The sequence below is a fragment of the Neolamprologus multifasciatus genome, chromosome 14 (assembly GCF_963576455.1).
Source record: "Neolamprologus multifasciatus chromosome 14, fNeoMul1.2, whole genome shotgun sequence".
Classification (NCBI taxonomy): domain Eukaryota; kingdom Metazoa; phylum Chordata; class Actinopteri; order Cichliformes; family Cichlidae; genus Neolamprologus; species Neolamprologus multifasciatus.
In genome coordinates this window covers 17,175,081-17,201,455 of record NC_140452.1, presented here as the reverse complement: position 1 = coordinate 17,201,455, position 26,375 = coordinate 17,175,081, and the positions used below count along the sequence as shown (strand labels likewise).

General features: G+C 41.7%; 1 protein-coding gene across 2 annotated transcripts; it reads left to right on the top strand.

Moving 5' to 3' along the window:
- Window positions 1-1,849: 1,849 nt before the first annotated feature.
- LOC146503844 (cullin-5-like) lies at window positions 1,850-26,375 on the top strand. Of its 2 annotated transcripts, none has more exons than XM_085183895.1 (19): window positions 1,850-1,969; window positions 4,764-4,873; window positions 8,322-8,421; window positions 9,026-9,202; window positions 9,731-9,872; window positions 10,186-10,331; window positions 10,513-10,593; window positions 12,183-12,276; window positions 12,686-12,816; window positions 13,232-13,339; window positions 13,983-14,047; window positions 14,272-14,404; window positions 14,497-14,628; window positions 15,443-15,566; window positions 15,776-15,951; window positions 16,805-16,966; window positions 17,879-17,997; window positions 18,101-18,224; window positions 23,743-26,375. In XM_085183895.1, exons 1-19 carry the CDS (start codon window positions 1,946-1,948, stop codon window positions 23,935-23,937), a joined length of 2,343 nt encoding a protein of 780 aa, XP_085040021.1. In that variant the 5' UTR covers window positions 1,850-1,945; the 3' UTR covers window positions 23,938-26,375. The 2 variants fall into 2 exon arrangements, with proteins under 2 accessions (XP_085040021.1, XP_085040022.1); XM_085183896.1 differs by lacking the exon at window positions 1,850-1,969 and adding an exon at window positions 1,978-2,405.

Here is a 26,375-nt window from a genome sequence, read left to right as displayed (position 1 = left end):
CCTCAGAGGGCAAAGATTACTCCTTCACTTATCTGTTTGTGTGTGTGCACCAAAGACTAAAAGATAAGAACCGATGATGAAGGATATATATTTTTAAAGTCATCACTGGGATTCTTTTGACCACTGATGAGATGAAAAAGTCCTTTATCCTTGTTTTTTGTATGCAAATGTCCACGGTGAAGAATATAGTTTGATCATGACATAGATTGTTACTTAAATCTAAGTTAATATTTCCCCACTTTAGACAATTGTGATTTACTGCTTTTAATATTAAGATAGAATTTTAAAAACGTATAAAACTGAAATTATTAAACACATTTAAATATATATATATATATAAACCAGGACATCTTAACCTCTATGGTTAAAAGTCTTGGGGCACTTTTCAGTCAAATAAGGTTTGGGAACATAACATGATTATTTTATTTGTAATACTGGTCAGATTCCACATAGAAATTTCAAAGGATCTTTATATTTGCACAAGGGAAATTATGTGGGGGGTTTCATTTTGGGTCTGTTGAGTGTCCAGAGGGTTTTCTTGCATTTCCTGCATTCTTAGGCAGCGGTTTGTACCTTTCCCCCTTTGTGCATTTATGCTTCTGTCGCTGTAAAGATATCAGGATGATTTTCTGTTTTTGAGAGTGTCACCTGTTCAACCTTCAAGTGATTAGGTTGTCCTGTGGTATTGATTGTAGGAAGTCTTTCCTCTTATGTTATAGGTGAGTCTACTTGTCCTATAACTATTCCTGCTTTTCAAGGAACTGGCCTATTGGAGTGTCAAGGATAAAGCAGAATTATGTGGAAATATATGAATGAGGGTTTTTTAAAAAGAAACATTATATGCTTCTATTCCCTCCATTTTGACAGAGATATCCTGAAGTGCATGTGCAGGTTTAACACCTGCAATCCAGAACAGGCAGATAGCCCGTGGCAAAACAAGCCTTCGGGGATATTTGGATAGTCTGTAGCCTTTTTACCCAAATACTCTCTCCATTGAACAGATTTCTGTGTGGATGAACAGTTGGTAGCTTTCAGGGGCAGGTGCAGTTTCAGCAACACATCCCTGCTAAACCGGCCAAGTGTGGCATAAAGATCTGTTGTAAATGTGATGCCAAAACTCCCTTTTTACACAAAAAATGATTGAAAACTGTGAGCATGTGAATGTTTGTAATGAAAGCAAATCTCATAGTACAAAAATGGTTTGCATATGAATCCAGATCATCAAGTAAAGCACTAGAAATTGTTTCTTTGTTCGGATACAGAAATCACTGCAATAAATAATATTTACTTTAAACCTCTCCACCCGTCAGCTGCAGGAAAAGCAAAAGAATCTCAACAGGGCTGAAAGACTATTTGTGAGTGAACATTCATCCCCACCATCCCAAATAACAGCAAATAAAAAAAGAAACTCTACATCATACAACACATGTACAACATACCATCATATAAACAATACATAACAATTAAATTTCAGATTAAGAATAAAACTCAATGTCAGTTTGGAACAAGATTTAAAATGAGATATAAAAAGCATTCTCCAATATTCAGACAGTATAGCATATAAATATTTACTATCTCTAAGCTATTTCAATAAAAGGTTATTAATACAATGTCACCCTAAAATAATAATCCTAATCCTTTTCAAAGTCTTTCCAAAAAGTTATACAGCAACCACAAAAGAGATGAGTCAACATTATTATTAATGCTGTTGCTGTTGTTATAAGTCCATGTTATTACACAATTTTATTGTTGCACTTGTTAGGACTAATTGTGACACGTGATCCACGAGAACAAGCCCTCCGCCCCTTCGTGTGTGTGTGAAATAAGGTTCCTGGGAAGATTTCACAGTAAAAACGCTCCTTTTGTGCGGGCTGACATTACCTAATGCTAAGCCGGCTCCAGCAGGAGTCTCGCGAGATTCTGCGAGGTGATAAGTTGAAGAAACATGGCGACGTCTAATTTGTTAAAGGTAAGAAGCTCTCGAATATATCGCATTTCCTATGCTTGTGCGCACATTCAGTCTCTCCGTTTCAGTGTGTGTTCACGCCTCTAACGGAGATATGTGCTGTCGGTGCCGTGTTTTGCATAAAAGCGCGCTAATTTTTAAATAAACTGATTAAATGTACAAATAGGTGCGTCTGAAGTCACAGTTGTCACCGCTGTCGTCTGTCCGGTGTTAATATCGGAGTCCGTTTGGCCCGATATTCGTGTATGGCTCCGGCAGAGCATAAGCAGAACCGAGCCCGTCTCCTACGGTTCTTAACTCGAGCCAAACCGTAGCCGTTAGCCGGTCACCTCAAGCCGGTGACGACGAACCGACAGCCGGAGCCAGTTTGGAGCCAGGGAAACACGGTTCAGGGAGAAAATCAACCGACAGGGCATCGCGTCAACCCCGCAGCTCAACCGTAAATACGTTTCTTTTGGCCAGGTCTTTATTCTTAATTGGTTTTAGCGATCTAACAGCGGTAAACCGACACCCTCCCTCTGCAACCGAAACCTGCTAAATCTACAAAAGCCTCCATTAAACATAATGTCTTCCAGCAGCAAACGTTAATAACACACCGGGCTACCTATGACAGAGGCGGTCAGGTCGGTGCTGAACATAATTATCGACAGGCGGCTCCCCTCCCATCTGACCCTTGACCCTGACTGCTGTCACACTGTTGGGAGACTTGATGAGCTAACAAACGTGCTGTTTTTCAAGCAGACTTGATCTCCCCAGTGTGTCCCAGTGTGAAGGAGCAGGAGCTCTGCTTTGAGTGCCTCCTAAATCACAGAGCCCCTCACCTTATCCCTGTCCATAAGGCTGAGCTCATACACTCTTCAGGGGAAGCTAATTTCCGGCGTTTGTATCCACAATCTCATTCTTTTGTCACTACCCAGAGCTCATGGCTTTAGGTGGGGGTAGGAGCGTAAATTGGTCAGATCTGTGTCAGATTATGAGCTCCAGAGGATGAGCAGCATTCTCTCTGCACCACAATTCTCTGATTTTACGGTCCAGAGGTTGTTGAAAAGGCCAAGAGGAAAAATCTTGAGTTCGGGAGCTTTTCCCTCTTTCTAAAAAAGCCTGGCTTAAATACAGTGAACATAGGCCTGCACATTTGAACAGAAATGTGACAAAGTGCTGAAATGTATCAAAGTCCATGAATGTCCTTAAACATTGCAGAGTGCTTAAAATCGAGTCATTGTTCCAAAAACCTTGCTTTGATTGCTTAAATGAAGTGGGCAGATATGAATGGGCAGATATGAAGAAAGAGTATGAGAAGTGCACCAGTACTCTAAATCTGTGGTTCCCAAATAATGTATAACAATCAATATTTTATTATTACTGTGTAAGATTGCATATAAAGTAATGTAACAGTACACAGTCATTTCCCCTGGGGGGGAAAAAGAGAAAACCTTTGTCATAGGTAGCTCGGTCTGTTTGCATAGTTACTGGATGATGGGGATTATGAGAGTGAGAGACAAACCAGGAAGTCAAAGTGGGTGTAACAGGATCATTTTGTTTTGGGGTTTGTTTTACTTGTGGCTCAAACCACAGCTAACTACCAGCACCGATCACCCAGCAGCTAAAGAAAGAAAAAAAATGTTCACAGAGGGCTGGAAAACCATTTGATGGATGGTTTGAAACTGAGCAAAATGAAATAAATTAGGTGATGACAACAGCCTGCATTCTAGTGGAGGTTCATGCTGACAAACCCAGGTTCATGCTGTTTTCAAATGGCTAAATGTTACCTAATCTTACTAATTTCAAACTGCTGAAGGGAATTCAATTCAATTGATCACAACATACATGCATTAAGACATAATTATAGATTAGAATTTGTCCTTAAAACACACATTGAAGGTTTGTGTCCAAAATGAATGTTAAGTTTTTGGGTTTTTTAACAAATAATTACTACTTTTGAAAAAAAAAAAGCTTCCTTTTTTTTAATGTTATTAGATTAGAGTGGATCATCTGCTCCTAAAGAATAAGATGATGAAATTTATTAAACGTTATAATTATTTATTCCGCTCAAATAAATGGAATGGTCCATAGCTCTTTAAAAGAGAAGACAAAATGCAAGTACAGCTAAGTGGTTGTCTTTTCTCACATGCTTGGGTTGGTTTCCTCTTATCTGTGTACGTGTAAAAACCATAATCAGTGAAGCGTTTGTTTTCGTGATATTTAACACATATTTGTCCCCAAAGTCAGGACAGAGTTGGGGCTCAAAGCTTTTCAGTTTGTTAGAGCTGAAAGAACTGGTGGCTGTGGTAGTCTTTAAGTTAAGAAATGAACCCGAACCTTTCTGTTGCAGTCCATGGTTCTGTGTGGCTGTTGTTTTTGTGCCATTTTAAATCCCTCTCACCTGAATAAACGAAGGTTAAACCCTATATTGTTCTGATACAATAAGTCCTCCTTATAGTGTCTCTAAGTTTGCACAGATGTAAATACAGGTGTGTGTTCAAACACTGATTTGCACTTTGCTGTGACTTTATCACAAAAGTTTGAAAACCTCTGCTCTAAAGTCATCTTTTCCTTCTTCCAGATCTTATATAAATGTGTGCAGCTGAACAGTAAATGTTACCACAGGTGTCACACGAGTGTTTAAAAGTCTTGCTTATGTAAAAATATTAAAAACTTCACTGCAGCCACTGGCCTGTGGTCGTTTGTCTGTATTTGTGTACGTCTGCCTAGTCTTGCTTTCTGTCTTCACGCCTCTGTTCTCATGGCTGTTTTTCTTCTTCCTCCCACTCCCACCCATCCCGTGTCTCTCCTGCAGAACAAGGGGTCCCTGCAGTTTGAGGACAAGTGGGATCTGATGCGGCCCATCGTCCTCAAGCTGCTCAGACAGGAAGCTGTCACCAAGCAACAGTGGTTCGACTTGTTCTCGTAAGTGATGCTGTTTTGCTTTGTCCGTTAGTTACACAGCAGCTGCTGACGTTTCTGGAAACAGCTGCTTTATTAGTTCATTTTCATGCAGGTGTTCTTCAACAGGTGTTGTTATTGTTCTGCAATGTTTTCACAGGTCCTGCAGATCTTTCAAAACTCTTAAAGCTTCTGAGTCTATAGAGCACAACAGTGAGATTCTGGAAGTAAAAATCCAGTTCACGTCCTCCACAGGAATTTTGATAATGAGCCATAATGTTGTAACCACCTGAAGTGGACTGAAATATTGTGAAATGATGCTAGGCGCTCCTGTAGAAAGCACACGTCCATACGATATCAGCTGTGTTTTAACCAAAAAAAAGACATTTTATTTGCAATGTCATGAAGAACTGTTTGACCCACAATTCTAAATTTAAATAATGACTGATTGGTGCAGGTTGCTGTTACCATGGAAATGTTTAAACCAGTGCACGTTGGGTCACTTAGTGAATGCAAAACTTCAGAAACTGCAAGAGCGGTGATTAGTCGGGAATGAAGCTCTGCAGCATATTGGTCCGAGGCTATTTTTACTGCACACACCACGATAATGAAAAGGAATAAACTCAAGAAGGCTGGAAGTCGTTCTCTGTGGAATCTGGGATTTGTAGTCCTTTATGTAATGAGTTGTTCCTTCACAGTTAAAAGTAATTATGCACATGGTTTTGTACAATTTTTTTCCCAAATCACATCTTTAATGGTCATGATGCAAATCGGAGCAGGTTGGTTGGTTCAAACTTTAAAAATCTTCTATTTAGGATTTTCCAAAAGGTCAGTGGAGAAAGTAAATGGAGAAATTCACTTCTACATACGGAGCCCTTGAGAAAGTGAGCAGTCATGTTGTTGCCCTCTGTTCACCTAAAACTAATGTATTAATATCAGTATTTTAAGATTCATTTATTAGAAATAGCTCAGTGAACAGTTGCTCCTCGGGATGTAAAGTGGGTGGTAATCAGAAGGCCAGATCAATGTGGTATAAATGCCAGTCCCTATAAATTCAGCCTTTCTGACATGCATTAGCTCACCTTTTTTGTTATCTCTGTACACAAATCCTTGTGCTAGATTCCAGACTAACCGGTGTGTTGTGGAAACCTCAGAGAAAACTGTTATTCGTAGTTTAGTTACAGGTAACTCTGATATTTCCTCCCATAAAGCACGAGTGGACAGGCCCACGAACTCTGTCGGTTTCTTGAAGGAGGTACAAGTTCCTTTTGTGTAAAAATGGGCATTATATGATTTTTTTTCCTTTTGTGAATTAAACAGCTAATTGAGATCTTTACTTACTAATGTGTGCCTGTTTCATATGTGCATGTGTGGTCATGTTGGTGTTACCCCCAATGGGAGGCAATAAAATAGTCTGTTAGTCCAGAACATTTCTGACAAGACAGCAAGTTTGCTGCTGATGTAGCCCAAAACATCTCAGAGCAGTTTGTTGTTAGTAATAACAGGGACACCTAACAGCTCACAGAGCTGAACATCTGGAGACTTGTTGTTGGTTTTTCTGTTTTGGTAACTATAAAACTGGTCTTGAATTTAATGCACAGTAGCATTAAACATGTCTTACAAAGGCTGAAGATGTGGGACTCCTCAAAGTAGTGTGGAGTTTGTGTTTCCATAACCGCTTCATAGAATAGAAAACAACAAGCAGCTGCAAGTAAAACCCACAAGGGCATAAAGGCATCTTTTCACCGGTGCTTTGACCTGTTTGCTCATGAAAATATGATGATTTTGTCTTTAAAATTTGTGTTAAATCATAAAAGGCGTGAAAGTAGCAAGTGCTATTTCAGGAATTAAGAGCTGTATAGAGGATTACATTCATATTTAGTAAAGCTCTTATAACGGCTTTGTTGGAGAATTTCATTTATCTAGTCTTCAGTCTGATGTCAAAGATTGCAGAAGATCATGTGATTCATAGGTTAAAAGCCCTGCAAGGCTTTTTTTGTGATTTTTGCACTATTTAAACTTGAACTGTGTGGATGCCAAAAGAGGTGAATAGGAAGTTGGTGACTTGTCATTTGGTATTGAGAAATATGATGAACATAGCAGAACAGGAACGCGGAGAGTTTTACTGCAACTTCTTATCTTATCCAAAGATGTTTGAAGAGAGAGTGGTCCAACAGTTGATGGAAATTTTAGCAAGTTTATAATGTTTCATGTGGAGACAGGAGCTCACAGAGCGTTCATATGTAAGGTGCTTAGTTATAGGTGAGAAGGATTAAATAAACGTGGCGAGCAGGAGAAAGTCCCCAAACTCAGTTTTCCAAGAAAACAGCTCAACCCACCATTTGTTGGTGGATCAAACCAGCAAACAACATTTTCTCCACATCACGCTGGAGTTCATGGATCCAGAATAATATCTGCATCTGGGCTTATTTGGACTATTCTCTTTTGAACATGAAGGAAACATCTCACAGTTGATCTTATTTTAATGTGATATGTATTTGTAAAGATATGATGTCAAACCTCCAGATTTTCTTATCTAACCTAATTTCTCAGTGACACAGAGAGCAAAAGAAATCCTGGATCCAGATCAGGTTCAGGTTTATCACAGTGCAGCAAACTGGGAAGTGAGAAAAAAGAGTTTGACGCTGTTGAAAGCCGAAAAAATGGCCTGAACATTTCCAGAACAGCAGGTCCTGTGGTGTGGAGGTGGGGCTTCTTCTAATCAGTTATTATCATCAATGTTGTGATTGTAACGATTAAAGCCCAGCCTTGGGGGGGGGGGGGTGTCGGGGCAATCTAATGTACTCCTAGTGTCAGTCCAACGCTTGGACTGATGGGAGGGTTGCATCAGGAACAGCATCCAGTATAAAATCAGTGCCAAATGAAATATGCAGATCCATCTGCTGTGGTGACCTCGTGGGAAATAAGGGAATAGCCAGAAGTATTTTATTGAGATGTAACTCAATTAAGCACGTAAACAGATTTATTGAACTTAAAAATTATTTTTAAAGTGAATGTCTTTGTATTTTAATTATGATTTAATTGGAAAATAATCATTTGAGCTGAATACAAATGCAGTTGCATTGCAGGGAGTGAATGTTGCACTAAGTTTGAGTAATTTCACAGCCCTGAGCTGCAACACGAGCGTCCATGCACGGAGGAGCTTGGATGTTATTAAAGAAAGTTATAATAGAAAGGTGTCTAAACACATGTGGACACAGATGTGGTTGCGAGGGTGGTTTTCCACTGTCATTAAGACCTGTGGGAATTTTGGGTTAAAGTTTTTAGACTCTCGGTGTTTGTGTTAAGCACCTGTATTTGCTTTGTCTTTGCACTTTTTACTGTCAGACAGCTGGTGACCTCTGACCTAGAAAGGAGCTTTATGAAGAAGCTTAGATTACTCTAAATTTAAGTTTGCATGAAAAAAATTTCAGGTCTAAAGCCTCACAGATGTGCTCTTTCTGTCCCCCAGAGATGTTCACGCTGTGTGTCTATGGGATGACAAAGGACCAGCCAAAATCCACCAAGCCCTCAAAGACGACATCCTCGACTTCATCAAACAAGCACAAGCTGTAAGCAGATAAACTCAGATCATGTCAGGAGGATTAGGCGGGGTCATTGTCCAAAGTTGCCCTTTTCCACATGTTGCATACTCGCTCCTGGCATCTTCTCAGAGCTACGAGTACTGTGATTGGTTTAGACAAGGGACCTGCTTCAGTAGAGTGACCAGGAGCCTCTTTACACTCACTTGCTAACTGTGATTTCCCCACAACATGTCATGAAATCGGTGATGGGGAGCTGGAAGGTTAAATCCTGTTTCAATGTGACCTCATCAGACATTTGGCCTCTCATATCCAGGTCCATTGTTTACAGTATAAAATGCCTCAAGATGACAGTTGTTGTGATTTAGTGCTATATAAATACATTTTGAGAGTTAGGTGGTTTGGTTAGCAAGCTGCATCCATCTACTGTACAAATACACACACCGATATCTGCTAATTAGTACAAAATAAGAGACTAATCAATTATTAGAAGCAAGCATGACCATAAAACGCATGAAAACCACCAGATGTGACCTTTAATTGTCATGCTTACTCTGGAAAGGGACAAACAGACATGTTGAGTGTGTTTGTTTGTTTGTTTTCTGGTTGATCCATATCACCTCCCTCTTCGCAGCGAGTGCTGAGCCACCAGGACGACACAGCTCTCCTCAAAGCCTACATTGTGGAGTGGAGGAAGTTCTTCACCCAGTGCGACATCCTGCCCAAACCCTTCTGTCAGCTGGAGATCACACTGATGGGAAAACAAGGCAGCAACAAGAAAACCAACATGGAGGACAGCATTGTACGCAAGGTGAGAGGTCAACATATGAGCTGAGGAACCAGAAGCAGAAGGGAAACACGGTGGCTGGTGTGGACGACTGATTGTGAAGAAAAGCTAAAGAAGCAGGAGGGGATTAGATGAAAGAAGACAAAGCCTTTTATGAACTTTATAAAGTCATAAGTGGAAAAGGTTAGTAGGGAGGGCAGATATCAAAGTGGAAGAATAGTAAAAGGCTGAAAGGCTGCGAAAGAAGAGGCTCACGCAGAAGAAAACATTGAATTTTAACTGTTATATGTAGACGGTGGAGAGCAGTTAAGGGTCAGTTAGCCTCGAAATGTCGAATCAGTGAACAGCTTAAAACATGACTCATACGATATTTATTTGATGTCTGCAAGGAAGGTCTCGGACGTGAGGGGGATGTCGTGGGAGTGTGACTCAGCAAGCAGGAGGTTTTGTTAGAAGCGCTTCATAAATAAATTCGGCTTCACTATTCTCAGGTTGCAGGAAACTGATGGTATTATTGTTCTGATGGTATAACTCCCTCCTTATTTTTCAAAGCTGATGCTGGACACGTGGAACGAGTCGATCTTTTCAAACATTAAGAGTCGCCTGCAGGACAGCGCCATGAAGCTGGTGCACGCCGAGCGGCTGGGCGAGGCCTTTGACTCTCAGCTTGTGATAGGCGTACGAGAGTCATACGGTAAGACACGGGGGGGGGGGGGGGGGGGGGCTCCATCACTGCTTATCCAATTTGTAAAAGCCATGATGGATGTTCAAATCTGCCTAGGAAGAGAAGATAAAATAATGATAATAAGAGCCAAAAGCAATATTTTTGAAATCAAAGTGATAAATTTAGGAAAGATAAAGGAGAAAAAAATGTAAAAAATATACAGTGAAAATGTCAAGTTATGAGGAACTGTGTTCAGCCTTCAGTAGCCCCAAAATGTCATCATAGTTTATAAAGAAAATCTTGAAAAATATAAATAAACACTTTCTTACTTCTCTCCCACCAGTCAACCTGTGCTCTAACCCAGAGGACAAGCTGCAGATCTACAGGGATAACTTTGAGAAAGCCTACCTGGACTCTACAGAGAGGTTCTACAGAACTCAGGCGCCGTCCTACCTGCAGCAGAACGGTGTCCAGAACTACATGAAATATGTACGGCACAATAGTACTGATACATATAAAATGATCCCAGTAATGAATACGAAGTCCACTTTAAAACATTCTGAGGACAGAGCGTAGAATAAAGTTGTGCTCCTGGCTTTGTGCATTAATAAAAACTTTAGCTGTTTGAATCTAATCTTCATTTTCTGTGTTTCTGTGTGTTTCCTTACAGGCAGATGCGAAGCTGAGGGAGGAGGAGAAGAGAGCGCTTAGATATCTAGAAACACGTCGTGAATGTAACTCTGTTCAAGCAGTAAGTGTCTTTAAGAGGATCAGAAGTTCTTTTACTGTCCTGAACGTGTGTTTCCAAACTGTCCCATCATCTGCTCACGTTATATTCAGTGTACTGATGCAGACATCATAATCGAGCCTGATTGTGCTGTGACACCGAGGTAGGACAGATAAGATTATTGGCCTGTGGAGAAAGCTCATGTTAATTTCTTTGCCTTCATAATTTATGTATTTCTTGATGTATATAACCAACAAATTAACAGATTTATATTTTTGATTCTATGATCTAAATCTGCACAATAATTAGTATCGATCCATCCAGCCATCCATTTTTCTAACAGCTTATCCAGTTCACGGTCGAGGGAGGGCTTGAGCTCATCCCAGATGACTTTGGGCTAAAATTATTTCTACTAAGAGCTTCTCAAACTTTTGGGAGGCAGGGACTCCTCCTTACAGCGGGTAAAAAGTTTTCCAAGGGCCGCCTTACGATCCTCATGCTGATAAAACTCTTTACGCTTTAGCTTGGCTGACTTCATTTGCTACCACTCGAAGACACGCAACCCATTTTGGTCTTCCATCGTCATTCTCGATAAAGCCAAACTCAAACATGACCGTCGTCATACTTTCTAATTTTAGCTGGTTTGGCTTGGACTTAAAAATGTGTCCATTGTGCTAATTAGCTCAGCTCCGGGTGATGCACATGTATTTATGTGCCACGACATGTTTTCGCAGACCCCCAGTATATGGCTCGTGGAGCCCTTGGGGTCCAGGCACCCCAATTTGAGAGCCACTGTTATAATGAATAAATGAACATAGTGAATAAGCTAATTAAAGTTTATTCTGCTACCCGCCTGGATGCTGCAGGCATCGCTGCCAGAAAGAGAGACAGCTTTTTTATTTCTGGAGTTCACCTGAAATCAAACGGCTTTCATTTGATTTTAATTGAGTTGTGCTGTCGCTGTGTCGACACACCTGAAGGTAGATGGAAGGAGACGCTTTTCTTCATGTTTAAGCTTGTTGAACAGGTGCTTTCATGAAGAAAGGGTTGCCATGGACCCTTTACCCCCTCAGGTTTAATTCTGACTGCAGTAAAAAGCACAGCTGGTGCTGACTCAGCTCCACCTGCTTTCACCAATTTGGTTGCCATGCTGGCTCTTTGCTTCAAACTTCTGTTGTTTGTCACATTTTTTGTTGTGGAAAAATGGGGCCTGCTTGGGCTCCTAAATATGTTTTGCAGCCTGCGTATGCTTACTTTAACTCAAAACTTCTGACTGCAAGAACAAAGAACTTGTTATATCTTGTAAACCTACGACTTCACCTGTGAAAGTAACAAGTAGTTGTAACAAGACGATGTAACAACAACTTCACCTGTGAAGTCGTGAGGAAACAACCTCAGGTCAGCAGCTCATCACTGAACTTTCTCTCAGTCATCCGTTGGTTGTGTTGAACCTTCCTGTGTGTGCTTTCCTTCATCTGGCCTTTCTTTTAGGGTCACTTTCTGTGTTGGTTTCAGTTTAAACTGAATTTCGGGAGTCTTGTTAAATGTACGTGCTGCCTTTTAATTTATATGTTGTCCTAACGGCAGTCTGTATGTTCTGTGTATCCTCACAGCTGATGGAGTGTTGCGTGAACGCTCTGGTGACCTCGTTCAAAGAGACAATCCTCGCCGAATGTCCAGGAATGATCAAACGCAACGAGACAGTCAGTGAGTACCTCAGCAACGTCGCTGCTGAAGTTAACTCTGTTGATTCACACTACAAAATATAACATCTGCTGAAAATAGTGGCTTTGAAATTCACTGCTGCATCAGTCAGGGTAGATTTAAAGATAGAAACTGCTTCTGCTCTGGTTTCCTACATGTAGAGCAGTTTGTTCACCAACCACAGTCAGGGCTTGTGAGCATTTACGACACAAGTTGTTTTTTTAGTAGAAGGATTTATAATTTCATGAACAAGTTCAGCTTACTCTTTAAGTTGGCAAAAATCATTTTGAGGACTTGGATTATGGCAGTCCTCAGCCATCTGGGCTTTCCGTGAGCCAGAAAGAGCAGGAGGTTTTAGTTTCATCCCACGTGCTTCTTGTCCAGTGTGTGACGCTGCTTTTCTCTGGAGCAGAGCTGCACCTCATGTTTTCACTGATGGACAAGGTTCCCAACGGGATCGAGCCCATGCTGAAAGACCTGGAGGAGCATATCATCAGTGCTGGACTAGCGGACATGGTGGCTGCTGCAGAGACTATCACTACTGTACGTGCACAAACACACACTTCAGCAACCACAGTCACTCGAGGCAGAATCAGTCAGTTCCTGCAGCTGTTCCCCTCAGAGTCGGCTCAATGTTTTTTATTTAATGAAGCCATGCAAATACATTTAACATAGTTACAGGTGTACGGGTGAAATCTGGCACTTTTAAAGTTGCTCTTTTTCTTTAAGTGCAAGGTTTGGACTCCTTTGTTGTACTCGGGAAACATTCATAGTATGAATAAACCTTGCATGGCTTCATTTAAGTGGGAACCTTTTTGAGATTTGAAATCATTTTTTGTATTTTTTTATGGAATGAGCCGTTTGTTGGCATGTTTGAAAGATGAGAGATGAAAGTTAATATTCGAGGTCTGCTCTGACAGCATGCTCAGTCATTTTTAATGTGTGTGTGTTTGTCCAGGACTCTGAAAAGTATGTGGAGCAGCTGCTGACTTTGTTTAACCGCTTCAGTAAGCTGGTAAAGGAGGCTTTCCAGGATGACCCACGCTTCCTCACAGCAAGAGATAAGGTCTGTTTTATCTGACTTTTAAAGAAGTCACTCCTTTAAGTTTTAATATCCAGTGATATTTAAATGAGAATGTGCAGGCCTGTGTATTCCTCACAGGTCAGGGTCAGGTGCAGCGTTTGGGCGGGTATTTTGGTCAAAGTTCATATGAACAGGTTTCACTTTTACAGTGTCGGTGCTACAGCACAGCTTCAGAATAGCAGGAGGGTTCTACACGAATACTCCAGGTTCATAAGAACGTAACTGTAGCTTTATTTATCCAATGTAATCCACCGGGAAGAAAAATGATCCGGTGTTCACACATGTGGATTCATCGTACTGTCACATCCTGATCTGTGCTGATTTGAGGAGGATTCTGCTAAAATAAACAGAACGTCTTAACTCAGAACAGCATGGAGGCGGGGGCTGCTGGGATCTCTGTTAGGGTTACAGTAGAAATCAAACATGATCACATGTTATTTTGTTCAGCTGTTAGCTGGTTTATCAAGGACTTCAGGAATCTTTAGTCTGCTGTGCTTTTGCTAAAACCACTAGTGATGAAATCAAATTGTTTCAATTTATTGTCTGAAATTGAAAGGCTTTAGGGCTCTTTGGTATTTTAAGAATTGTTTTTCTCATTGCGGCGGTATTTTCTGTTACCTCGCAGGCTTACAAAGCGGTCGTCAATGATGCCACAATCTTCAAACTGGAGCTGCCGATGAAACAGAAAGGGTATGTTTGGCCACTGTGGGTCTTAAATCGCTCGTCGCTGGTTAAAACTGGTGTGGGTGTGTGTGTGTGTGTGTGTGTGTGTGTGTGTGTGTGTGTGTGTGTGTGTGTGTGTGTGTGTGTGTGTGTGTGTGTGTGTGTGTGTGTGTGTGTGTGTGTGTGTGTGTGTGTGTGTGTGTGTGTGTGTGTGTGTATAACTGTGTGAATGCATTTCCTTGTTGAATCAGAGTGGGAATGAAGACTCAGCCGGAGTCGAAGTGTCCGGAGCTGCTGGCAAACTACTGTGACATGCTGCTAAGGAAAACCCCGCTCAGCAAGAAACTGACCTCAGAAGAAATTGAGCTCAAACTCAAAGAAGTGGTGAGTCTAATCTCAAAGCATATCAGTCCATTTATGACTTCCCCTTCTCTTGTTCTCTCGCAGATTCATGCTTTTCTCTCCCCTCCTTGCAGCTCTTGGTGCTGAAATACGTCCAGAACAAAGACGTGTTCATGCGTTACCACAAAGCTCATCTGACCAGGCGCCTGATCCTGGACATTTCGGCCGACAGCGAGATTGAAGAGAACATGGTGGAGTGGCTGAGAGTGAGTTCAGCTTTTCTTGAACTTTCAGCAGCAGAGTCATAAAATCACTACTGATTTCAGCAACATATTAACATATGTATTGATATCGCATTAATATATTAATGCAGCAAAATTCAATTCAATTCAGTTTTATTTATACAGCACCAAATCACAACATCAGGCACTTTATATTGTAAGATAGACCCTACAATAATATCCAACAATCACATGACCCCCTATGAGTGAGCACTTTAGCAACAGTGGGAAGGAAAAACTCCCTTTTAACAGGAAGAAACCTCCGACAGAACCAGGCTCAGGGTGGGGCGGGGCCATCTGCTGCGACCGGTTGGGGTGAGAGAAGGAAGACAGGATAAAGACATGCTGTGGAAGAGAGACAGAGATTAATAACAAGTATGATTCAATGCAGAGAGGTCTATTAACACATAGTGAGTGAAAAGGGTGACTGAAGAAGAAATACTCAGAGCATCATGGGAATCTCCAGCAGCCTACACCTATTGCAGCATTACTAAGGAAGGATTCAGGGTCACCTGATCCAGCCCTAACTATATGCTTTAGTACAAATTAAAGTATTAAGCCAGTTTTAAGTGCTTTTATCATTTCTGGGTGTCCTGTAAGTGATTTATGTTTTTGTGCTTATGCAAAACATCTGCTCTTCCCGGCGCAGAAAAACTGGTTACTTGATAGAGACGAAGACTTTGGTTCTTTTAAATATTTTATCACATCATGCCATGTGATGTAAATCTGATGTTTAACAATCAAATTGCCCATTTGTCTGATTTTATTGCTTCCTTTGTGTGACTGTGTGTGGCTGTAGGAAGTGGGAATGCCTGCTGATTATGTGAACAAGCTTGCCAGGATGTTTCAGGACATCAAGGTGTCAGAGGACCTCAATCAGGTCTTCAAAGAGATGCACAAACACAACAAGTTAGCACTGCCAGGTAACACACACACGCACTGTAGCAAACAGCGCAACTATTTTTATGCTAGCATGCGTTAGCTATGAGATATGTCTGCGAAATTATGTGTAGCATGGTGCCGCACATGTCTCAAACAGTTAAAGCACAATTTGATTATGACGTGTCACGTATTAAACCGAGCGTAAAGGGTTTCTCTTGATTATTCACTTCATCTTTTCCTCTCTGTGCAGCGGACAGCGTGAACATTAAGATCCTGAACGCCGGCGCCTGGTCACGAAGCAGTGAGAAGGTTTTCGTCTCGCTGCCCACAGAGCTGGAGGACCTGATCCCTGAGGTGGAGGACTTCTACAAGAGGAATCACAGCGGTCGGAAGCTCCACTGGCATCACCTCATGTCCAACGGCATTGTGAGTGTGTGGAGTAAAGCAGAGTTCCTGCTGCCATGAAGAGCGGAAAACACGAATCTCCTGGAAACTAAAATCTGAATACATTTTTCTGTTTTTCTCATCTCTTCTTTGTTTATCTGTCATCCATACAAATTTGTTCTAATTTTTTCTGCATGTCCAAAAAACAGGGCATCTTCCTGTCTGTACATTTCAGAATAAAAGCCCTAGAAATATAACAGCGTGGGAGATTCTGGGAATTTAAATTAAATTGTATTTTTGGTTTTTACAAATTAGGAAATGGAAGATTATTTTTGTTTCTTAACACCTTCTTTTATGAAGAACGCCTGATATTTGGAGTTAAGGAAACTCTAAATCTTCAATTTTATTATCAAACAGGACTTTTATAAGAAATTTGGATGCAAGAATGTCCATACATGTAAATACATGAGAAAAGAACTGGATTAAATAAGAAGAACACAAGTTCTTGACAATTAAATGATACTCATGTGTGCACACCTGAGCATTTTCTCACGCTCGGGTGATACTCTCTCAGTTTTACTCATATTTTCATGAACTTTTCTCCTTCAGACGTTTGTTATCTCTGTGATCTTTTTTCTGGACACCTCTGTTTACACTTTCCAGTTTTCAAACAGGGATTCTTTGGGTCATGTGGAAAAGTTAGAAAAAGAGTTTAACTTGACAGTCTTTTGGAAGTGCTGGTTGAGACTACTGAAGAGTTATTCTGGTGTATTTTTTAGCAAGGCTTTTGTTTACAGCCCAATGCTGCCCACTTTTCTCTTTAGAAGATATCGGGCTACCAAATCAGCACTGACACTCGCTTTCCTTCCTTGTCCTTTGGTTCTGCTCTGATCAGATCACCTTTAAAAATGAAGTGGGGCAGTACGACCTGGAGGTGACGACGTTCCAGCTCGCCGTGCTGTTTGCCTGGAATCAGAGACCCAGAGAGCGAATCAGCTTCGAGAACCTCAAACTGGCCACAGAGCTGCCCGACGCAGAGCTACGCCGAACACTCTGGGTCAGACCGAATTTCTCCACTTACAAGTTAGACCAGAAATACAGAGGATTTAAAAGTTACTGAGGTTGCATCAATTCTTCGTAACTTGTAGTAGAGATAACGCTGCCTGTATTGCAAAGCCATCCACCCAGTGGAGACGGCAGATGTTTAAACAACACTGTGATTTGGTTAAAACGTGAAAAGACTTCTAAAATAAAAGGGAAGATTGTGTCTTACTTTGTTTGAAAAGTGAAAGGACATCTGTTCCTTCTCAACTTTTGGACAACAGGCAGGTTTGAACTCAGAATCAGCTGTGCTCAGCGCTGTTAGCACTGCCTGTACTACATTTTTATTTTAAGACTCTTAACACTCTTAAAAATGTCTTTTGCAGCAGTGCCCCGGCAAAGGCAGGCATCAGGTCAACCAGCAGTGGTTACATAGATTAATAATGCATGCAACAACACGGAAGACGTTTAAACACGTAAGATCATTAATGAAAATACTACATGACATAAAAACATAGTAACAGGTAACTGTCACAGTTATATCTGGCCACAAGGGGGCAGTAATGTTCCAGCAGCCATGAAGTAACTGTCTGCAGGTCAGTTAAAATGAGCTTAATGCTGTTTAACGTGAGCAGCTCCTTTAGGTTTGGTTTATTTTGCAGCTAATTCCACAGAGAAGGAGCCTGTGAACGCCTGTCTGTACGTCTGCAAGTAAGATGGGAACAGACCAAGAATGGACCAGTAACCGATTCATGGGAAAGAAAAAAAACATCCTAACATCCTAGAATGAAACTTAGCAACAGTTATGCCCACAGAAAATCAGTGGTGATTAAATAAGAGTCAAGCTGTCCTTTAACACGTGGTATTTGTGGCTGATAATGATGATAAAGTTTAACTTCAGGTCTCCTGCTCTCTCCTCACTGTGCAGTCTCTGGTCGCCTTCCCGAAGCTGAAGAGGCAGGTGTTGTCTTACGACCCCCCGGTGAGCTCACCCAAAGACTTCACAGACGGCACGCTCTTCTACGTCAACCAGGAGTTCTCTCTTATGTAGGTCTTGGCATTTATACAAATCTTAACCTCTGGAAATGATGTGGACATGTTTAAATGTTTCATTGGTATTATTGTGTCTAAATGTCGACATTTTTCTCAGTAAAAACTCCAAAGTTCAGAAGCGGGGAAAGATCAATTTGATTGGCCGTCTGCAGCTGACCACAGAGCGAATGAGAGAAGAGGAGAATGAAGGAATTGTTCAGCTCAGAATACTCAGAACTCAGGTACGGAAACACTCCACCCGCACAGACTGTGTGCAGCCTTGATGGCTGCAGGACAGAGATGCTTCAACTCTGCTGCTTCTGTTCAGCTCATCTGGGCCATGAGCAGGTTACGGCTCGACAACAGTGCTGGGTGTTGCCGTTATCACATCACATTTTTCATTAATGTAAAGCACAGTCAGGCTTCACTAATTTCATTACAGTTATAGTAATGTTATAGTTATAGTTAAAGTTGTTCAGTTATCTGGAAGCTGGGCAAGAAAAAACAATTTCTTTTCTTCTTCATGTTTTTCACTTGCGCTACAATCAGCTGATTTCAGTTTGTATGTGGGAGGAAGAAAATTGTGACGTGGTACAGCTTTGAGGAGTGGAGATATAAACATTACTTTTATTTTTATTGAACGAAAAAAAAACACAACTTCAGCAAACATCTGCACAACCAGCATACTAACGCCAAGCTAGCCAGGAACCCGTTAAGGTTGAGTGCACTCTGACCTCAGTGTGAGGGACCAAGCAGCCAAAGCAAAGAGGACACAGGCAAAAAATATCTTCAAAAAGGGTTTCCTTTATTTTAACCCTCAAAAAGTTCAAAATTAACAAAATTCAAAAACATACTTAGCAGGCCCATAAAAGAGGTCAACTAAATATAACTGTACGAAAAGTAATTTCCAGAAACTTAAACAAAACAAAGTGAGACACAACTTAACTCACAAACTGACCTAATTACAAAGACACATGAGGGTAGCTTTTATAATGATTTGGCCAAACCATTTGAACACAATAGGGGGGAAACAAAAACACACTAATATTAACTAAGCACAGAATAACCTAACTACACCTTAAACACCCCTGCTCCTGGTAAGCCCATGGTTGGTCCTGCTGAGCAGGCATTTTGTTCACAGAGTCCTCAGCCACGCCTTTTGCCCAGACAGGAAACAGCCACCGCCCAAACCCAGGTAACTCAAAGAAAGAAAAACATAATTAATATAACAAAACATTTTAGAAAAACCACACAATGTTATTATGTGCGCGCCTCATAATATCAGTGCTAGGTTTAACCAAATGATTAATGAATTATAATGAAGAAAACTGCAAAGCAAACTAATAAAGTGAAAAATGAACTAATTTACCCCTGTGTGGCTGATGCCATCACACACCCCCCCTCTTCAGGACTCTCGCTGGTACAGCGAGAGAGGAAGTCGGCAGTAACGTTGTTCTTCCCAGGAATGTGCTTGATGACAAACCGGAAAGGTTGCAGAGCAAGGTACCATCTTGTGATCCTTCCATTCTTATCTTTCATCTTTTCCATCCACTGAAGTGCACTGTGATCCATCTCCAGGGTGAATTCTCTTCCAAGAAGGTAGTACCTGAAGGAATCAAGGGCCCACTTGATGGCAAGGGCCTCCGTTTCCACTGTTGAATACCGAACCTCTCTTGGGAACAGCTTTCGGCTGATATAAGCAACAGGATGACGTTCTCCTTCCAAACCTTGAAGTAGCACTGCTCCCAGACCCCTATGAGATGCATCAGTTTGAAGGAAAAAGGGCTCATTAAAGTCTGGACTGTACAAAACTGGTTCACTACTCAGTGATTGACTGATGTCCTTGAAAGCTGCTATAGCCTCCTCTGTCCAGTTAATCTGATTAGGACACTTGATGCCTGTCAAGTCTGTTAGTAGAGCTGCCCTGGTGGAGAATCGTGGTATGAACCGACGATAAAAGCCTGCCATGCCCAAAAAGGATCTTAGTTGCTTCCTTGTCTGTGGGAGAGGACAAGACTCAATGGCTTGGATGTTACTGACCTGAGGCTTGATCACCCCATTCCCGATCACATGGCCCAGGTACGCAGTCTCAGCAGAGGCAAAAACACACTTAGAGGGGTTCACCGTCAACCCAGCAGTGCCAAGACGATCGAAGACAGCATGCAGATGTTCCAAGTGTTCCTCCCATGTGGTGCTGTAGATGACAATATCATCAAGATATGCAGATGCAAAATCTGAGAAACCACATAGTACTTGGTCCATTAATCTCTGAAAGGTTGCTGGAGCCCCGTGCAGCCCGAATGGCATCACTGTAAACTGGAAGAGACCCCAAGGTGTTCGAAAGGCAGTCAACTTCTTTGATTGCTCCGTGAGTGGCACCTGCCAATATCCCTTGCACAGGTCAAGTGTGGTCAAGTACTTTGCCTTCCCCAGCCGTTCCAGCAAATCATCAATGCGTGGCGTGGGGTATGAATCAAACAGTGATATTGAGTTTAGGTACCTGAAGTCTATACAGAACCTCATGCTTTCATCCTTCTTTGGCACCAGGACCACCGGATTACACCACTCACTCTTTGATGGCTCGATGATCCCCAAGGACAACATGAGGTCAATTTCCTTCTTCAGGGATATCAGCAGACGTTCAGGGATCCTGTAGCTCAAACGCTTTACTGAGACGCCCTCTTTAATGACAATGTCATGCTCAACAATATCTGTTCGGCCAGGATTCACTTGAAGCACCTCAGAGTTGCATGCAGCTCTCACCTGAAGCTGTTTATCATCTGGCAGATGACTAAGGTCAAAAACTACCACATCAGCAGAAGGCAAGTATTGCTCACCGACCTCTTCTTCCTCTGGCACACCCCTTATGAGCATCACCTCTGCTGTCTTTTCAGGGCGCTGCGCCCATTCCTTCAAAAGATTTATGTGCAGAACCCTGCTGGAGCGTGGCTTTCCAGGGATGAACACTTGGTAAGTAGTGGACCCCAATTTCTTCTGAACCTCAAAGGGCCCTTGCCACTTAGCCAATAGCTTGTTGTTGTCAGTGGGGAGGAGCACCAACACCTTTTGTCCAGGACTAAAAGACCTCTGACGAGCTGCTCGGTCATACCAAAACTTCTGCTTCTGCTGGATTTTGGTCATATTTGACTGAGCAAGCTCACTCATTTTCTGCAGTCGCTCCCTCATCCACAGGAGTTTTATCTGCTGAAAATGGCCTTTGATGATACATCTGGGCTGATTTGGGGCCTTCCTTTGGCATTTTATTTGCATTACAGGTCCAAGGTTGCCCTTTCCTCCTGGCAGCTACAAATACTTCTGCCAGCTCAGCTGCCTTCGCTGCAGAAGACGGATTGTGCTCTCGAATCCAAACCTTTTGGCTGAATCCATTTCCCGTACAGATCTTTAAGTCGAGCATACAACTCCTTAGGGTTCTCATCAAGCCTGACTTCCAGTGAACGGAATCGCTGCCTGATAATGACTGACTGGATTCAGCTTGAGCTTGAGGAGAACTAGAAATGTGAGGTAGCTCCCTTGACTCTGGTGACTCTGTGGTAGGTAATGGTAGCTCTGGAACTGGTGATGTCCGGGACTGCACCTCTAACTGTAAAAGCTGAAACTGATGTTGCAATGCTTTGAATTTTTGTTCTTGTCGTGCAGTTACCTCTTCTTGCCTTGCTTCCCGAGCCTCCTGTTAACCCATATGAGCTTGCAATATTGACATCAGATCTGACAGAGATGGCTCCCTTTCTTCAACCTCAGTGCTCTCCACCATTTCAGAGACTCCAATTTCCTCCTCAGCATCAGCTTCCTTCTGAACAGTTACTCCTTTCTTCTTTTCCACCTTTCCTCCCCGATGCATTTTCCTTTTCTTTTTCTGGGGGTGAAAAAAACCTCAAAGAAGAAAAACAAAACAAAACTGTGTCCTCAACTGGCAGATCCCACTGCTGCCACCAATTGTGAGGGACCAAGCAGCCAAAGCAAAGAGGACACAGGCAAAAAATATCTTCAAAAAGGGTTTCCTTTATTTTAACCCTCAAAAAGTTCAAAATTAACAAAATTCAAAAACATACTTAGCAGGCCCATAAAAGAGGTCATATGAGAGAAGAGGAGAATGAAGGAATTGTTCAGCTCAGAATACTCAGAACTCAGGTACGGAAACACTCCACCCGCACAGACTGTGTGCAGCCTTGATGGCTGCAGGACAGAGATGCTTCAACTCTGCTGCTTCTGTTCAGCTCATCTGGGCCATGAGCAGGTTACGGCTCGACAACAGTGCTGGGTGTTGCCGTTATCACATCACATTTTTCATTAATGTAAAGCACAGTCAGGCTTCACTAATTTCATTACAGTTATAGTGATGTCATTACCTGCATTACAAAAGTTGTTCAGTTATCTGGAAGCTGGGCAAGAAAAAACAATTTCTTTTCTTCTTCATGTTTTTCACTTGCGCTACAATCAGCTGATTTCAGTTTGTATGTGGGAGGAAGAAAATTGTGACGTGGTACAGCTTTGAGGAGTGGAGATATAAACATTACTTTTATTTTTATTGAACGAAAAAAAAACACAACTTCAGCAAACATCTGCACAACCAGCATACTAACGCCAAGCTAGCCAGGAACCCGTTAAGGTTGAGTGCACTCTGACCTCAGTGTGAGGGACCAAGCAGCCAAAGCAAAGAGGACACAGGCAAAAAATATCTTCAAAAAGGGTTTCCTTTATTTTAACCCTCAAAAAGTTCAAAATTAACAAAATTCAAAAACATACTTAGCAGGCCCATAAAAGAGGTCAACTAAATATAACTGTACGAAAAGTAATTTCCAGAAACTTAAACAAAACAAAGTGAGACACAACTTAACTCACAAACGGACCTAATTACAAAGACACATGAGGGTAGCTTTTATAATGATTTGGCCAAACCATTTGAACACAATAGGGGGGAAACAAAAACACACTAAAATTAACTAAGCACAGAATAACCTAACTACACCTTAAACACCCCTGCTCCTGGTAAGCCCATGGTTGGTCCTGCTGAGCAGGCATTTTGTTCACAGAGTCCTCAGCCACGCCTTTTGCCCAGACAGGAAACAGCCACCGCCCAAACCCAGGTAACTCAAAGAAAGAAAAACATAATTAATATAACAAAACATTTTAGAAAAACCACACAATGTTATTATGTGCGCGCCTCATAATATCAGTGCTAGGTTTAACCAAATGATTAATGAATTATAATGAAGAAAACTGCAAAGCAAACTAATAAAGTGAAAAATGAACTAATTTACCCCTGTGTGGCTGATGCCATCACACTCAGCCCAGCAGCCACAACCTCCGTTTCTACCTACCTTTGTATTCATACGTAAATACTACAAGAAAGTTCGTATGTGTGTCCTCAGTAGTTATCTATGTGGGATTTGTGTTGGTTTATGCGACAGTGCGTTTCAGGACATTTTACAGAGTAATGATAAGGCACTTATCATATTTACATTTACCGTTAAGTAAATATGACTTCATCAGACAGTTAGCACGAGGGTCCATGTGGACGTCTTCATGCCTGTGTGCAGACGCGTCCGCAGAGAATTTAAGCCACAATTCACCAAATGCCCATGTGCCTAGGAGGCAGACTTCAAAGAGTTAACAACAGGTTAATAACAGGAACAGAGTATAATCCAGGCTTAAATCAGTACGACCCTCTAAAGGAAATGTCGTCCATCCCTGGTCTACACAGCTGTCAAGTTCTAACATTTCCTTTTCTCTCCTCTCCAGGAGGCCATCATCCAAATCATGAAGATGAGGAAGCGGATCAGCAACGCCCAGCTGCAGACGGAGCTGGTGGAGATCCTGAAGAACATGTTTCTGCCTCAGAAAAAGATGATAAAAGAGCAGATCGAGTGGCTCATCGAGCACAAATACATAAAGAGGGACGAGGCGGACATCAACACCTTCATCTACATGGCCTAGGCAGCGAGGACGGAGTGTGTGTTTTGCTGTTTTTTACGACTGGCCTGCATCTGGCGCTTTAAAACCTGCGAGATGAGACAAACAAGGACTTAAAGGATGTGTTTGAAGAAGGAGAATAGGGCTGGGAGCGCGCTGAAGGACACGGAAAAGCCTTTTTAACAAAAGTGTGGCTATTGTTTGTGTTTGTGAGACGCCAGTGTGTTACCGGAGTGTCATTTCAAGCCGTAGCGTTGAGTCATCTGGCCGTGTGTTTGTCCCTGCTGCCCTCTAGTGTCTGCTCAGAGGAGAGGAATGGCGGCGTGCGCCGTCCGCCAGCAGCTCAGAAGAAGAAAAAATAGTGATGTAATTGAATACTTCCTGCCTTACTTTCATCAGCAGTGGACTTCGGAGAAGGAGGTGGAGAAGGAGTGAGGGCAGAAAAGGAGAACAAAGCTGATATCAGTCCTTTGCTTTCACTTCATGCGACGGCTGCCATGTTAGCCGCAGCCATTTAGCATCCCTCCTGTCCTACACTGATCTAATACTCGAAGAGGGAATGTAGAGTGAAAGCTGCCATCGAGGAGGAGAGACGAGTTCAAACTACCGAGGAGTATTTTGCCAAATCGTGCGTGTGTGTGTTTGAGTGCATGGTGTGTATCTGATCTTTTAGTTGTGCGTGTTTGTATGTGTGTGTGCACTTTCAACAGCATGCTGCTCTATGATTTTTTTTTTTCCCCCTTCAGTGGAGAATCTGTCACACTTTGGTTGTATCAGAAAGGGTTGGGAATTTAAATGCTGGTATTTAGATTTTTTTTGTGATCCCCTGACCGGGCTGCAGGTGACGTCATCTTTGCAGAGCCTCAAGAACAAAACGAGAAAGTGTAACTGCCCCAGTGTGTGAGGTCTGGATTGTGCACGCACTCAGATGGAAGTTCAGTGTCTAAATTTTTACCTCATTCATTCTAAGAGTGTCTTTTTTTAATTTTTTGCACAGTTAGAGAAAACCACACAGCTGCTCGGTTGCTTTTACTTAAGGTTTGAATGAGCTGCTGGTGTTTGGACCTTTTTACAAAGCAGAACACTGTCTGAGTTTGTGTGATGTGTGCGCACTGCCCTTTTGTTCTTCCTCTCTGCCTGAACTCTCAGAAAGCTACAAATCACCTTCAGCCCATAAACCTTCATAGCGTTTGAAGCAAAGCAACAATTTAGTCCCTTTAAAGCAGCTCTCACGATTCTGCAGCCATAACTTTAATTCTTTAGAATTGTCAGTTTGTCTCTGAATCACAAAAGCCTTTAAAAGATTGGTGACTGCCTCAAAACAAGCTGAACTTATTCTTCACACTTGGTCCAGAGCAACAACACGATTGTTTCTCATCACACCAGAGCTCTGAATTTGCTCCATGCTAATGGAGTTGGAGTAAATGATGAAAAAGTGAAAACTTTTCCCTTTTTATTACCATAATGAGGACCTAGAAACACCTGCCACCACACAGGTGAAGCTCTAAACGTTTAGGGGGAATTAAATAAAACAAAATCACAGGATGTGTCAGTGGGTCGAACCAAAACAATAATTTTTAGAGATGAAAGTTGTAAAATTACAAAGGAAAATATGCAGATGTGCTATACAGCAGATCCATTACACTTTATATACTTATCATAAATCGGGCACAGGACGACACCTTAAAGAAAAAAGACAACTATGAACTTCCTGTTCAGGCTAATGTGCTATTTCCTTATGTTAAAGAATTCAGAGACCTTTGGGAGGTGACCGTGCACTGCAGTAAACACCATGTTACATACAGTAAAGGCACAGAGGCTGTTTTATTATATTTAACCAAAATCTTAGCATTTTCTATACAATCTATAAACATTTGATAAGCTTATACTCACATAAGGCCAACTTAAATCGAGGAAATGTGTTGAGGATAAACAATAATCCAGTGTCTGATTGGTGCAGGGCACCAAAAATTCCACTAAACAGGAAACAACCCTCTAAAAGTAACGAGTTCTTCTTCTACTCTTTCTCACCTGATTGTAATTTGGTGCTGTAGCCTCTGCAACATCTTCAATATGAGTGTGAAAATGTATTTTGTCAGCTGACCGGTCAGTGAATGCGAGATCAGCCGCAGTGAATTATAGAGAATAAAAAGCTGCTGAGGTAAATATGGAGAACCAATCAGTGCCCCCCCACCCCTCACAATCAGCAGATGTTGTTTCTGTAAAATTACTTTAGTGTATTTAATGAAGACATGTAAAACTTTACATCACACTATGGGGTGAGTTGCAGACCCTTAAAGTACACAGGGTTGAGTGGAAGATTGAAGATTTAATTTATTAATTTCCAGCATTTTTGAGCCCTCATAACTCCAGATTAACTTCACACCCACTCCATGTGTCATCATCTTAACAGAGTTTTAGTTTTTTCCATGATTTTTGGACACGGCATAATAATGTAATGT